The 15887-nt window shown below is 37.0% G+C and overlaps 1 protein-coding gene across 1 annotated transcript in view; it reads right to left on the reverse strand.

Annotated features, from left to right (window-relative positions):
• Positions 1 to 10849: 10849 nt before the first annotated feature.
• Positions 10850 to 15887, reverse strand: part of GFPT1 (glutamine--fructose-6-phosphate transaminase 1) — a 60136-nt gene continuing 55098 nt past the window's right edge. The window contains exons 15-19 of the mRNA XM_045827943.1: positions 15240 to 15354; positions 14854 to 14981; positions 14111 to 14278; positions 12762 to 12923; positions 10850 to 12120 (exon numbers count right to left, since the gene is read on the reverse strand). Of these exons, the coding sequence (XP_045683899.1) occupies positions 12076 to 12120; positions 12762 to 12923; positions 14111 to 14278; positions 14854 to 14981; positions 15240 to 15354 (618 nt within the window). The 3' untranslated portion in view covers positions 10850 to 12075. The remainder of the gene's footprint in view (positions 12121 to 12761; positions 12924 to 14110; positions 14279 to 14853; positions 14982 to 15239; positions 15355 to 15887) is intronic.

Consider the following 15887-nt stretch of genomic DNA (forward strand, 5'->3'; position numbering starts at 1 on the left):
AGACTACACATATGAAGAAGTTTCCAAATTAATTTCCTTTCAAACAAAGAAATGCTTTGAACTTTAGTAACTACAGATGGGTCTAAGTTTATGACCAAGAATGTGAGATAGAAATCCTACAAAGATTTCTGACAGTTCTAGGTTTCTACATAGCAGCAGTAAAAGTAACTTCAATAATCAGTTTACATGTTATTCAAAGGATAAATATAAAACTAAAAGAGAACAAGAGATAAAATTCAAAGCAAACATGCTCAACATTTCACAATATCTCTACACACAAAGTAAGTAGGAAAGAAAATCACAAGCCCCATAAATCAAACAGGCTAGATACATTCAAGTTTAAAACAGAAAGACACAAATTCAATTTAGTTCTGCCTACCCAGAAACTAAAAGCCTTTATTGTCTCAGATACCTTCCACCCCATTAGAAGCATTACTTAAGACAAAAGCTTCCTAATGAGCCCTTCTCACCTTGAACTTGCCATGGTAAAACATCCATGACTGATTGCTTTTCCTAATGAGGACAATAGCGCCACTAGAAAAGGGCTGTTGGCAGAAACAATCAGTGGTGTCCTGACATGTCTAGACCTTTGCAGCCTGGAGGTTGTGTGATGATCTAAAATTGGTGGGCATGAGCCTTTGGATTTCACAAATTAAGAATGTATTTGGTAAGAAACAAAGGCTCTCTGGCCCTTTAGGTATAATGGATCTAGAATGACCAATGAGTATTTACTTATATTACACACTTAGAGGAATTCTGGCACTTTTCCTTCTAAGACCTCACCATATCTAGCTCCATTTCCAAACATATCTCAATACAAAGCTGAATGGCAGAAACAAAAATTAAACCCTAAGGGTCCCCAGCTTGTGCGATATTTGGGAGTCCCATGCTATACCTTACTTGGTGGCTCTGGTTTTTGGATTGCTGGACGCTTCTAAATCACTTGTTGTACTTCAGAAATTAAAAGCATATGGAAACATGCCAATATCTTTTATCCTAACAGGTGTACATTCTTTTTAGTTTTATATAAACATACAGACAGGCAGACTGATAAGTAAGTGGAAAGGAAATAACTATGATTCCATCCATGGAGCATTTCTCCCATTGTTTACAAGCTCCATTTCTAACTCACTTTCAATTAATCGTCCATACTTCTGTTCTAAAACCTCTTGAAATATAAAAAGGAAAATACGGCTACATAACAGCATCCTATAGGTGAAAATGTGTAAGTGATCCTTGGAATTTAAGTCAATGAATCATGTTAATATGAAGTTCACAAATATGCCTTTTCGATCTCGGAAATATTCTCTTGTATACATGCTAACCAAAAAGATAACAATGAATTTATCTCATTACATATATATTTCCTGGGAAGGGGTCTAGTTAAATGACCTATATAACCTGGCAACTTCTCTGTATGTTACCACAAGATTAGTTTACAGCTCCGGGTTTCTTATTGAGCTAATAAAGTTCCTACAACATCTTTGAAAGTGAGGGAGAACTATTTACCTTCAGATTGAGAGAAACATAATAAGGACTTCTTTCCCTTATTCAAAAAGATAAAATAACGTGTTTTTCTCTAAGTGCCACTCTCATGAAAAGTGGCCTCTTCGCTTAGGGAGATTGTTTATTGCCCTTTAACAAGCACACAGTTTGATAGCCAACTGAGGAGAATTTAAAGAAAATTATTCACCAGGCTTAAAGCTGAGTTTCACGTCAAAAATATGGCCTGTGGAAAAAATGATCCTTGCTGCTTTGGCTGCTCTAGGCGTTGCTGCAGAGCAACACAATGTGAGAGAGACAAGAGACTGGGCTCCATTCTCCAAGAAGGCAAAACAGCACATCTATTTATCTAAACCACCCTGGTATAACTCTGTCTCCCGCAAAACAGCAAATGCTGTAAGCACTAAGGACACAGATTTTAGCTCGCTGTTTATAAAAGGATCCTGTAAAAGGAATCTTTGTTCTATAATTAACGAATTGCCAGATTTACAGAAAATTTACATTTGCAATACAGTTGACCCTTAAACAATGTGGGGCTTAGGAGTGCTAACACTCCCACCCCAGTCAAATATCCACATGTAACTTCTGACTCCCCAAACACTTAACTACTAATAGCCTATCACTGACCAGAGGCCTTACTGGTAACATAAAGTTAACACAAATTTTCTATGTTTTATATATTATATGCTGTATTCTTACAGTAAACGAAACTAAAGAAAATGTTATAAAGACAATAAGGAAAATACTGAAAAACATTTGCAATTGATGGATCCATGCAGTTCAAACCCATGCTGTTCAAGAGTCAACTGTATGTGCTCTCTTGCTATTCACCACTTTTTTTTGCAGTTATCAGTTAACTTAAAGTTATTGATCACTGTGTACCCTGGAATTTGCTAGAAATAACACATTATTGCAAAAAATATTAAGGACTTGAGAAAGCACATGTATGCAGTATGACATCGTGAGTAGAGCTTTTGTCTTATCCTTTCCAGAACAACAGGAAGCTGGAGTGAAGACATACAGCTTTTGGTTATGTTAAATGTAATCATTGCTTCTTTTTTAAAAGCAATAATAATGAATAAACTTTGAACATCAGAAACATTTACTAACTACTAAAGTAAACAGCTACATTCTTCGTACAATTTTTGACACAACTATAAACACATATGCAATTCAAATATTGGCAAATTGCTTCAAAATGCAATTCTCTGCAAGTTTTGGTAATTCAGTTCTGGATTAGAATCACTGGACTCACAAGGCATAAGGGAGAAATGATCAACTGGCTCAGTTAACTAAATATTCATTTTATTTTTTAATTGAATTTATCGGAGTGACATTGGTTAATAAAATTATATAGGCTTGGGGTATACAATTCTACAGTATGTCATTTGTATATTGTATCGTGTGTTTACTGCCCTAAGTCAAGTCTCATACCATCATCATTTTTCCCCACTTTACCTTCTACCCCCCTCTCCCATCCCCTTCGCTTTGTCAATCACCACACTGTTGTCTGTGTCCATGAGTCTTTTTTTTCTTTGCTTAATCTTTTCATCCATATAACCCAGCCCCTACCCCCACCCCTGACAGCTGTCAGTCTGTCCATTAGTCTCTTTCCACTTTATTGGTTTATTTCGTTCATTAGATTCCACATGTAAGTGAGATCATATGGTAGTTGTCTTTCTCTGATTGGCTTATCTCACTTAGTATAATAATTTCCAGGTCCATCCAAGGTAAGATCTCCTTCTTTTTACAGCTGAGTAGTATGGTAGTATGGACACTTGGACTGCTTCCAAATCTTGGCTATCGTAAATCACATTGCAATGACCTTAGGGGTGCATATATTCTTTCAAATTAGTGTTTCAGGTTTCTTCAGATAAATTCCCAGAGATGGAGTCGTAGGTCATAAGGCAGTTCCATTTTTAGTTTTTTGAGGTAACTCCATACCTCTTTCCACAGTGGCTGCCCAAATCTACATTCCCCTCAACAGTGCAAAAAAGTTCCCCTTTCTCCACAACCTCACCAGCACTCGTTTGTTGATTTATTGATGATGGCCATTCTGATAGGCGTGAGGTGGTATTTCATTGTGGTTTTAATTTGCATCTCTCTGATGATTAGTGACATTGAACCTGTTCTCATATGTCTATTGGCCATCTGTATGTCCTCTTTGGAGAACTCTCTATTCAGGTTCTTTGGCCATTTTTTAATTGGATTGCTTTTGGTGTTGAGTTTTATAAGTTCTTTATAAATTTTGGATATTAACTCATCAGATGTATCATTGGCAAATGTTCTCCCCTCCAATGGGTTGTCTTTTTATTTTGTTGATGTTTTCCTTTGTTGTGCAAAATATTTTTAGTTTGATGTAGTCCCATTTATTTCTTTTGTTTCCTTTGCCCAAGGAGATGCAACAGAAAAAGTACTGCCATGAGAAACGTCCAAGATTTTACTGCCTATGTTTTATTCTAGAATTTTTATGACTTTGAGTCTATCATTTAAGTTTTTAACCCATTTTGGGTTTATTCTTGTGTATGGTGTAAGAAGGTGGTCTAGTTTTCCTTTTTTTGGAGGGAGGGCCTTTTTATTTTTATTTTTTTAATATATTTTATTTATTATGCTATTACACTTGTCCCATTTTCCCCCCTTCATTCCCTTCCACCCCGCACACCCTCTCCCACCCACATTCCCCCCTTTAGTTCATGTCCATGTGTCATACATTCTTTGGTTTCTACCTTTCCCATACTATTCTTGCCTTCCCCTGTCTATTTTCTACCTACCATCTGTGCTACTTACTCTCTTTTCCCCCTCTCTCCTCCTCCCACTCCCCTGTTGCTAACCCTCCATGTGCTCTCCCTTTCTGTGGTTCTGTTCCTGTTCTAGTTGTTTGCTTAGTTTGCTTTTGTTTTTGTTTTAGATGTGTTTGTTAATAATTGTGAGTTTGCTGTCATTTTACTATACGTGTTTTTTATCCTCTTTTTCTTAGATAAGTCCCTTTAATATTTCCTACAATAAGAGCTTGGTAATGATGAACTCATTCAACTTGACCTTGTCTGAGAAACACTTTACCTGCCCTTCCATTCTAAATGATAACTTTGCGGGATAAAGCAATCTTGGATGTAGGTTCTTGTCTTTCATGACTTGGAATACTTCTTTCCAGCCCTTTCTTGCCTGTAAGGTCTCTTTTAAGAATTTAGCTGACAGTCTGATGGGAACTCCTTTGCAGGTTACTGTCTTATCTCTTGCTGCTTCTAGGATTCTCTCCTTCATTTTAATCTTGGCTAATGTAATTATGATGTGCCTTGGTGTGTTCCTCCTTGAGTCCAACTTCTTTGGGACTCTCTGAGCTTGCTGGACTTCTTGGAAGTCTATTTCCTTTGCTAGAATGGGGAAGTTCTTCTTTATTATTTGTTCAAATAACTTTTCCACTTGTTGCACTTCCTCTTCTCCTTCTGGTACCCCTGTAATTCAGATGTTGGAACGTTTAAAGATGTCTTGGAGGTTCCTAAGCCTCTCCTCATTTTTTTGAATTCTTATTTCTTCATTCTTTTCTGTTTGGTTGTTTCTTCCTTCTGGTCCACTCCATTGATTTGAGTCCCAGTTTTCTTCCCATCACTATTGGTTCCTTATGCATTTTCCTTCATTTCATTTAGCATAGCCTTCATTTTTTCATCTAATTTGCAACCAAATTCAATCAGTTCTGTGAGCATCCTGATCACAAGTGCTTTGAACTGTGCATCTGATAGGATGGCTATCTCTTCATCGCTTAGCTGTATTATTTGCTCTGAGGCTTTGATCTGTTCTTCAGTTTGGGTTAATTTTTTTTTGGGGGGGGGGCGGTCTTGTCGTGCCTGTTACATACGAGGGGCAGAGCCTTAGGTGTTCACCAGGGCGGGACAACCCAGTCTCTGGATTGTGACGCTGTATGTAGGGGTGGGGTCTGAGAGGTAACAATAGCACTTGCTCCACTCTCTGTAGGATTTCAGTCCCTTCCACCACTTTCCCCAAGCAAACTGGGCCTTTCCAGTGCTGATCCCCATGTGGGTGGGCTTGTGGACCCCGTGGGTCTCTCCAACGAACTCTCCTGTGAGGCTGGGAGTCTCTCCCTGTGCCCCAACCCCCACAGGTGTTTTCAATCGGTGTTTTGAGGCTTTATTTCCCCACGCTGGGACCATGGGTTGCACAGTCTGTCTTGCTTTCAAGTTTTCCCCGGTTTATTTGAGCATGAATGTGGGACCACCCAGTCAGCCAGCTGCCTTACACACCGTGCCCCACTTCACAATCGCCACCTCGCTGGGTCTGCCCATTGCCACCCCAAACCCAGGGTCTGCCAGCCACCACCTGCACACCCAGGGTCTACCAGCTGCCATCTTGCACGCCCGGGGTTTGACAGCTGCTGCCTTGTGCGCCCAGTGCCACCACTTGTTTTGCAGAGACCCCTCTCCGCCCAGCCACCTGACTCCGCCCCTCCTACAGGTCTGGATGAATGTGTCTATTTTAACTGCTTGGTTGTCAGACTTCCATACAGTTCAATTTTCTGTCAATTCTAGTGGTTATTCTGTCTCTAAATTGTTGTTGTCCTTATCTTGTTTGTGCAAGGAGGCAGTGTGTCTACCTATGCCTCCATCTTGGCTGGAAGTCTAGTTTCTTTCCTTCTTGCTTTTTCTGCATGTACCTGTCCATTTTTTCCAACACCATTTATTGAATAGACTAGCTTTACCCCATTGCACGTTCTTGCTTCCTTTCTCAAATATTGACCAATAAGGTGTGGATTTATTTCTGGACTCCTATTCTATTCGTCTATACATCTGTTTTTATGTCAGTACCATGCTGTTTTAGTTACTCTGGCCTTGTAGTATAGTTTGGTATCAAGTACCATGATTCCTCCAACTTTTTCTTTTTCTCATTTTTGCTGTGGCTATTGGGGTCTTTTGTGTTTTTATATAAATTTTTAAAGTACTTGTTCTACTTCTGTGAAATACACAATTAGTATTGATAGGAATTGTGTTAACATTATATATTGTTTTGGGTAGTATGGACATTTTAATGATGATACTTCTTCCTATTCATGAACACCGTATATGTTTCCACTTAGTTGTAGCTTCTTCAATTTCTTTCTTCAGTGTCTTAATTTTCCAAGTACAGGTCTTTTACATCCTTGGTTAAGTTTATTCCAATATTTTTTTTTGTCTTTGATACAATTGTAAATGGGATCGTGTTCTTAGTTTCTCAGATAGTTCATTATTGGTGTATAAAAATGCAACAGATTTCTGGGTATTTTGTATCCTACTTCACTGATTTATCAGTTCTAGTAGTTTTTTAGTGGAATCTTTAGGGTTCTCTACATACAGAATCATGTCATCTGCAAATAATGAGTTTTACCTTTTCCTTTCCAGTTTGTGTATCTTTTATTTCTTCTTCTCATTTGATTGCTGTGGCTAGGATTCCCAGTACTATATTGAGTGGTCATACATTAAGAAAGCAGACATGCCTGTATTGTTTTTAATCTTAAGGGAAATGATTTTAGTTTTTGCCTGTTGAGGATGATGTTGGCTGTGGGTTTGTTATATATGGCCTTTATTATGTTGAAGTATGTTCCCTCTATTCCCACTTTAGCATCAATGGGTGCTGGGTGTTTTAAATTTTTTTTAATCCTTACCCAAGGATATGTTTATTGATTTGAGAGGAAGAGAAACATCTATCAGTTGCCTCCTGTATGTGCCCTGACCGGGGATCAAACCCACAACCTTTCTTGGTGTATGGGATGACACTCCAAACAACTGTTGAATTTTATCAAATGTTCTTTCCGCATCTATTGATAGGATCATGTGGTTTTTATCCTTCATTTTGTTTATGTATTTATTACATTAATTGATTTGCAGACATTGTTCCAACCTTGCATGCCAGGAATAAATCCCACTTGGTCATGATCTTTTCATATTGCTGGATCCGGTTTGCTAATATTTTGTTGAGGATTTCAGTATCTATATTCATCAGGGATACTGGCCTATAATTTTCTTTCTTTGTAGTGTCTTTATCTGGTTTTGGAATTAGGATAATCCTGGCCTCATAGCATGAGCTTGGGAGTCTTCTTCCCTCTTAAATTTTTCGGAACTAAACATTCATTTTAATGAACAGAAAACTGAAACAAAACAAGAATGATTCTAAAATTTCCTGCTCACAAGAAATATAAACAAATACCAAAAGTTTTATTTAAACAAAAAAATTCAATCACAGAACATTTAAAAAGCTAACAGGATCATTTCTATATTCTTCTGAAAACCAGCATAGTAAGAAAGGTAATTCAAGAATTTCCTAAATGTCTCACTAGCCATTATTTATGGTATATTCCCTAACACTGGTATCAGCCTATTATAGACCTAAAATTTAATATGATGTAACTTTACAGTCTTGCTAATTAACTATGATTTTATTTTAACCTTGGATATTATTGGCTTGAAGCTAATATTATCAGTCCTATTGGTTGTCATGTCAAAGATGTGAAGACGTGGTTAGATTAGTCAAGCTAAGGAAATACTGATATATTAACAAGCTTTAAATATTGTGGGAGAAAGCTGATTTAAGGGTTAAAGCTTCTAAACTTGATTCTAATACTAAAAACAAGGTAAGCCATCTGAGATATGCTTTCATGGTAAAACATTCTATCTGGTATTCTGGTATAAAAAAATCTACAAAATACGTGATATAAGACTAAAATATCTTTCTTTACCATTCCCTTCAGTTTCTTTGGCCTTCACAAATTCCATGTGAGCTATGAATTCTTTTTCAATAAACACTTTTCAATGACACTGTGCTTTTTAGAAAAATCACTTAAGTCATATCTTTCCCTAGCTAACTTTAGTATCTCCCTTTTATTGTTAGAGTATATTCTAATTTTTTAAAAATCAGAGGAAAAAACGACCCCAAAGGACTTCTTAAAATGTCTGTTAAAGGAAACTTCTAGCTGGTTTTCATCCCTTGAAGAGTTAACAGAAGTGTCAAAGGAACATTAACAAGAAACTAAAAAACAGGCTCCTTTCTTCCCATCTCAATACCATCTCAGGAACAACTTTCTAAACTGAGGAAAGAAAGTCTGTACCCAACAGCCCCACCTGCACATCACCCTGTCAGCACCTTTTAACAATGATGCTTAATTGTTTTTCCCCTTTACATTTTAGTGAGTGCTGTTCCTAGGAGCGCCACAGATGCAGGGATCCATAGCCTGTGGAAGAGCTTATTCTATAAAATGCATTTCATCTTTTACAAACATGACACACCCCACAACTTGGACCATGATTTAAGTGATCAAATCTACTCAGGACATCTAACAACACAGCTCAACTCCTTTGTTATGCTTTCTCACCCTGTCCCTTTCAACGATCCCATCTTCACTAGTGACGAGTCCGCCTGGGAACGAATGGGCTTTGCTTTAATCAACATGCACTTTTCAGTTGCGGAACTAAAACAGTAACTTGTCCATAGCAGGCTGCTGACATAGTTATAGCAAACAAAACACAGTTAACATTAATTTCTCTGTTATCATTTATTTCCAGGGCATAGGTAATTAAAGAAAGATCAAAAAGCTGACTCAGAAGTAACAATCATTTACTGGGCCCTGTGTTAAATGCTACACATGACCCCAGGCCTAAAAAGGGATCATGGTCTGGGATAAGGAACTCTACGCTATATATGAGTGAATTTAAACTTTAAATGTATTACAAAAAAGAACTTTTATATAAAAGAATTCTTTTGTAGAATATTTTTCTTGAAAATCAGATTTTTTTTTACTTTCTTAATAATTTTATTTATTTATTTTCAGAGAGAGAGGAAGGGAGGGAGAAAGAGAGGGAGAGGAATATCAATGTGTGGTTGCCTCTCAAGCACACCACACTGGGGACGTGGCCCACAGCCTAAGCATGTGCACTGACTGGGAATCGAACCAGCGATCCTTTGGTTCACAGGCTGGCATTCAGTCCACTGAACCACACCAGCCAGAGCAAAAATCAGATTTTCTTATCTTGCATTATATTAGTTTTAACTAGGCATGCACACTAAGTACTGGTTTGCTTCACTACAGTATCTTTTTTGTTTGTAACTCCTAAAAGAATTTAAAAATCACTACATTAAATGGGTTAGGAAGCAAGAAGAAGGGATAAGGAGGAAAAACCTCCTGTTTGGAAAATATCACTTCTTCTTTTCTCACTATTAGTTTTTGATATTTGGTTTAGAACTTACCCTGTTTTGAAAAGTGTGTGTGAGTGTGCGAATGTGTGTGTTTGTGTGTGTGTGTGTGCACGCGCTAAGGAAAGAGAGCTCAGGGTGAGAGGGAGAAAGACTGAAAACTAATTGATTTCACATATTACTTTTCATGCAGAATGCTGACTCAAACTTGTAGATCTGTAAGAAATGCCACAGGACACACCCTTCCAGTTGACAGATGGGATGCTGGTCAATGCATTAACCACTTAAATAAAGCCAGTTAGATCTTCAAATTTACTCAGTTAAATTTTGTTCTTCTTAACACTGTGAAATCTATGTTGGTAATCCCTGAATCTTGACTCTTTAAGCTTGAGAATTTGTTGGTAATCCCTGAATCTTGACTCTTTAAGCTTGAGAATTTGGAAACCTTTGCTGCTCCTTAGATGAATTTGATATACTAGATAATTGTATTCAAATGAAGAAATGCTACGAGCCCATACAAATCAGAAGTGTAAATGCTAATAAAACAAGCATAAGAAATGGCACTGTATGAATATTAAAACTAGCAAGTCTACACAATAATCTTAGAAACAATTAAAATAGGTAAATACAGCTATAGTAGCTATGCATATGATGCAAAAAATAAGCCTATCTTATTTTTAAAAATAATCAGGCTTCTAGTCACTATCAATGAGAACCCTCCCAAAAATTACCTCAAAATGTGCCAATTCTTTCTCTCATATACAAGCAGAATTCTACGCTTCTCCTGTAGCAACAGCTGTCAGAAAATCTTAACCTCATCAAGTTCAAACACAGAAAAAGGAAAAGACTGAGCTTACATTATTATGCTAAATAGCTTATCTTCACAATTTTAAAGTGAAAACTTTTGAAAGAGGATTTGATCAAACATAAACACACTCTCCTTTAACCCCCAAAATCTGGCCAAAAAAGCCCCATGAAGAAATTACAACTTTTTGAGTGGCAAACTCATAGTCTAAATATTTCAATCCAGATCGTTAATTTCCATTTTTGACACTAGCCAGCTAAAAGCACCTCAATATCACTTCATTAATAACCTTTTCATTCCTAAATAAATTGCAGGGGTAGAACACAGAAAATAGAGAGAAAAATACCTTGGAAGTAATACAGGGATACCTCATTTTAATGTGCTTCACTTTATTGTGCTTCAAAGATGTTGCGTTTTTTACAAACTGAAGGTGAGACCCTCCATCAGCAAAAAGATTACGACTTGCTCTGTTACTTTATTACGGTGGTCTGGAACCAAGCCTGCAATATTCCCAAGGTATGTCTGTACTGAATTTGATGCAATCCTTCATTAATTTCAGTGTAAAGCATATACCTTTTTCTAAGCCTAGCCCACCGTAAGGAGTCAAATGATTACTCAAAAGACTTGCAAATCTTTCAAACAATATTAAAGAGTTTCTAAACTCACATGAAGATAATAGTTTTATACAAGGCAGTGAAGGGGAGTTAAATTAACTCCAGGAAATTTTTTGGAACAAAAGTGAAGAGAATTCTGACTGTAACAATATTGATTTAATTTGAGACATTTGATGATAACTCTCTGTGGTAATTTCAAAGAACAAGATAGAAGGTTATTCAGCAGATTGCTTTTTAAAAAACTACAAATTCAAGGAAATAAAAACCACGTATAGGATATAAAAACACAGAGTTGGATATCCAATATGTATACATTCCACCTTCAAATTTAAGATCATGTTGTCAGTTGTCCGAAGCAGCTCAAACTTAAAGTTTGTGCTATGAAATTATACAAATATTTTCTGTTAAGGGCTGGAGAAAACCAACACACTACTATACTATTTAGCTTCCTAAACTACTTTGACCTACAGATAACAAACAACAAATTTGAGAGACTAAAGTTAACTAAGGTAGAAATCCTACCAAGAAAAGCTTTTAGTTTTTAAGTACACAAACAAATCTGAAAATAAATCACAGCATCTTCTCTTTATACATAACTTAGCAAAACCTTAAACAAATGTGCACCTACGTTGCCACTGGCTTTAGATCTTCCAATAACCGCCAATTACTTTTAAAACACACAGTCCTCTCAGACTGAAGGAGAGGGTCCAGAGATCCAACACCCGGCATCCTTTAAAGAAAATGGGAGCTAAGTCTGTTTCTGATGTTGATTTGAATGCAGATTCCATTTTTCAAACTCCCCCACAAATTACTGGAAAAATGAGGTAATTTCACAAAAATCACAGATTGAATTGCATAATTATAACTGATATATAAATAAGGATTTACTAAAAAAGGTTTAAAGGAGTGATATTTTAAATCAAGGTTTTAAATACAAAAGGTGTCTTGTGTTGCTTTATCGCCCACAGTTTCAGATGCTCCTCATTCTACTGTTACAGATTTAGCAAGATTCCGGGGAAAATCAACCTGCAAAAAAAGAGCAAGATTAAAGAAATTATGTAGATTTTGGGGGGATTCTATAAGCAAATTTTTTTATTTATAAAAACAGAAAATGTGTTTATTAACCATCTTTGTTATAGTCTACAAAGAATCAGATTAGAAAATACAGTCACATAATGTATCTGTAAAAGACTCAAAATCAGGAAAAAGAATTCTAAAGGAAGCCAGTTCAGCCCACAAAGAGTTCCAGTGGTCCTCAACAGAGGTGGCAGCCCTCTGAGGGGACAGCAGAAAGGTACTCATATAAGAGCAGGATGTTTTGATTGTCCCAATGATGAGGGACCAAGAATTATAAAAGTCCTGCAATGTGTGAGAGAGTCCCAAACAAAGAATTGCCAATAGGTACCCTGTTAGGAAACACAGAATAAAAACGGGGGGAGATTCCCCAAGAAGGTAATCTCTGATGGTGGCGATAATCTCCAAGATTCCTTTAAATTCTATGGGTAAGAAAATACTGCAATGTAACCTAAAAACTGGGCCATACAAACATAACCGCTGACACATATCTGATGAATTTCTCAAATGCTATTATTAAATATTTAGAAGGAAATCTATCAAAATATACTGGGGTAGAAAGGCAGCCCAAGATTTTTGTAGTAGTCACTTACATCGTAGCCTCGCAGCACAGCAAGGTGGAAAGCCAGCAACTGCAAGGGGATCACACTGAGAATGCCCTGCAAACAGTCCACTGAGTGGGGCACCTTGATTGTCCTTTTTGTGTTCTTAATGGTCTCGGTGTCTTCCTTATCACAAATCACCACTGGGCGTCCCTGGGAAAGAAAGCCACACACACAATCGGGTAAACAAAGGCAGAACTGTAGCAAGTGAAAGTGTAAATTCTGCACGCCACAATCTGCATGTGGCCTCACTAACACAGACTTATTTAAACTCACAATCCTATATGGTAAGTCAGGTTGATCTCACGTACAGTCAAGGAAATGGAGGCTTTGTGGGAGTCAGTAATTTACTTAAACTCACACAACTATGAAACATCAGGCTCAGTACAGATGCTCCTCAACTTATAAACTCACAGTAAGTTGAAAATATAAACCAAAAATGCCTTTAATACACCTAGTTACCAAACTAGCTTAGCCTAGCCTACCTTTAACATGCTCAGCAGTCTTACTGGCCTACAGTTGAGCAAAATCATCAAACACAAAACCTACTTTATAACAAACTATTGAATATCTCATGTAATTTATTATGCATATTGCTTTCACACTGTCATAGAGTTGAAAAATCTTAAATCAAATCAATATATGTCAGGGACCATCTGTACTTAATCCAGATATTCCTACCTTCAAAGCCCAAGTTCATAAAAACTACATGGTGAATGGAGATTAATATCTTTTTGGATTTATAAATTAAGCCAAATGACCTGGAGATAACTCAATTAAGCACAGCATCTATAGTTTCAATGCAAAATCTAGTTCCCCCTAAAATATACATTTACAAATATTAAATTAAAAGGGAGTACCAAAAACTAACTGAAGAGGACAGGCTTTGAAGAGCAAGACCTCAGTTTTGGTCTTGATTTTGATGATAAGAGATCTATAAGTTGGGTCCTATCACAACTTGAGAATCTCAAATTCCTCACATGCAAACCTAAACACATTTTGTAAGCTAATTAATGGGCACTGATCTATCACTTTAAATGTCATAAATTTCAACAATAGCAGTCCTGGCTGGTGTAACTCTGTGGATTGAGTGCTGGCCTGCAAACCAAAGGTCGCCAGTTCAATTCCCAGTCAGGGCACATGCCGGCGTTGCAGGCCAGGTCCCCAGTAGGGGGCACATGAGAGGCAACCATATATTGATGTTTCTCTCCCTCTTTCTCCCTCCCTTCTCCTTTGTCTTAAATAAAATCTTTAAAAATAAAAAATATAAATGTCATAAAATTCAAATAGGCTTTAATGGCTCAAACACCAAGGAGTCCATCCAGCAGCTGCTGACTTACCTGCCTAGCAACCACCTGCTGAAGGGCATTCTGACACTTGGCATAAGTGTGATCCCTCATGATGATCATGATGACAGGCATCAACTTATCCACCAAAGCCAGAGGGCCATGCTTCAACTCACCAGCGAGGATGCCTTCAGAGTGCATGTAAGTGATTTCTTTGATTTTCTAACAGGAAAGAACTAGATTAGTCTTCAGTCTGTTTTTCAAAAACCCATTCTTAAGTGAATATGCACAAAACATTTGATGTTTGAAGTCAGTGCCTATTTATCCAAAGTACTAAAGGACCACAGATCTGTAAATATAGCTAACAGACTAACAGATCATTATTTCCAAAATATCAACAAGTGACTAGAAGTTTTAAAACTCTATAAGGACTTTTTCAAGATTTTAGGTTATTATGAACACACTCATATTTCTTTGCAACTATTCTCTGCCTTGGTTAATCTTTGACCTGAACTTAAATCCTACACGTAGAGAACTTATCTTAATTTTATTCATGTTTGGACAACAAATCAATCCAAGTTACTTGCTAAACCCAAGTAACCATGCTAAAATGTACTCTTCTTGATTTTCATTTTTGAATTAAGTATCAATTGCTATACCTTTTCAAGGCATGCACAGAGAATCAGGATGCATAGAGAACAAACGCACTTATAAAAGTTCCACCTATGTCATTCAATCTAAAAGTATGTGCCATGTGCGTAAGTCAACAAACTGAAATTTTAAGTGAGACGACTTACTAGGGCGCCTTCAAGACAAGTAGCATAATGATAGCCACGTCCCATTATCAAAACTGACTTCTGATGATAAAGTTCTGTTGCCAGTTTCTGAATTTCATCATCCATGCTCAGCACTTCCTTAATCAAATCTGTTAAGAAGTAACATTAGCAACATCTATGAAAAAAGGACAATAGACAGAATTGATAATCTATTGGTAGCACCTGACAAAAACCTGTGTTTGTACTCCTTTGTGGTATCAGTGAGAAGTTTTCAAATACATGGGTATGAAAGCAAAAAGATTTGTTAACTAAACAGCTACCAGCCACGGCTTCCAGGATAAAAAGAGAACTTCACCCCCACTGACTCCCTCAGACAACAAAAGTAAAGGACGAGAGTATCTTCGTACCAGGCAGCCGCTTCAGCCCAAGCATGATCTCTTTGCGTCTCTCTTGCATGGAGATCCTGTCATCACACATCATAAGGGCAAACATCACGAGGGACACAAACTGGCTGGTGTAAGCCTGAAACACCACAAAAAAACAGTTGCATTTTAAGAACTTGGAATTTTTCATTTAAAAAAGATTCAGTGAAAACAAATTCCCACTGGTTTTATAAGCATATGTTGTCCATGTCTTAATAAACAGTATTAGTAACAGTGAACTGAACCAGTGCTTAGGAAATTTATCACTAGTCCCCTTTTCTGAATTTGAACAAATGGTTTGCACCTTATTTCCAGATACAAAATAAAAGTTTCTTAAAATGCATTGGATACTTATGAAATCCCTAATACACTCAAGAAAGAAGAGAGAGAGGCCAAAGAAAGTGGATAGAGAGCCTGCATAAATGTAACTAAATTAAGTTTTGATGTAAAAGCCAGGGTTTAAAGGACTCTCCTTGACATACTTGCACGGCTTTTGTTGGAATTTTTTAACATCGGTCTTTGATTTTCACCTTTGCCTACTGCTTATTCCTCACTCCCACCTTTTTAAAGTTCCACTAAAAATATTTTTTAAGTTCAACTGTATAAAAGTAAATAAAAGTAAGAATAACCTTC

Source organism: Phyllostomus hastatus, unplaced genomic scaffold (assembly GCF_019186645.2).
Source record: "Phyllostomus hastatus isolate PE091 unplaced genomic scaffold, TTU_PhHast_1.1 phas_scaffold_78, whole genome shotgun sequence".
NCBI lineage: Eukaryota > Metazoa > Chordata > Mammalia > Chiroptera > Phyllostomidae > Phyllostomus > Phyllostomus hastatus.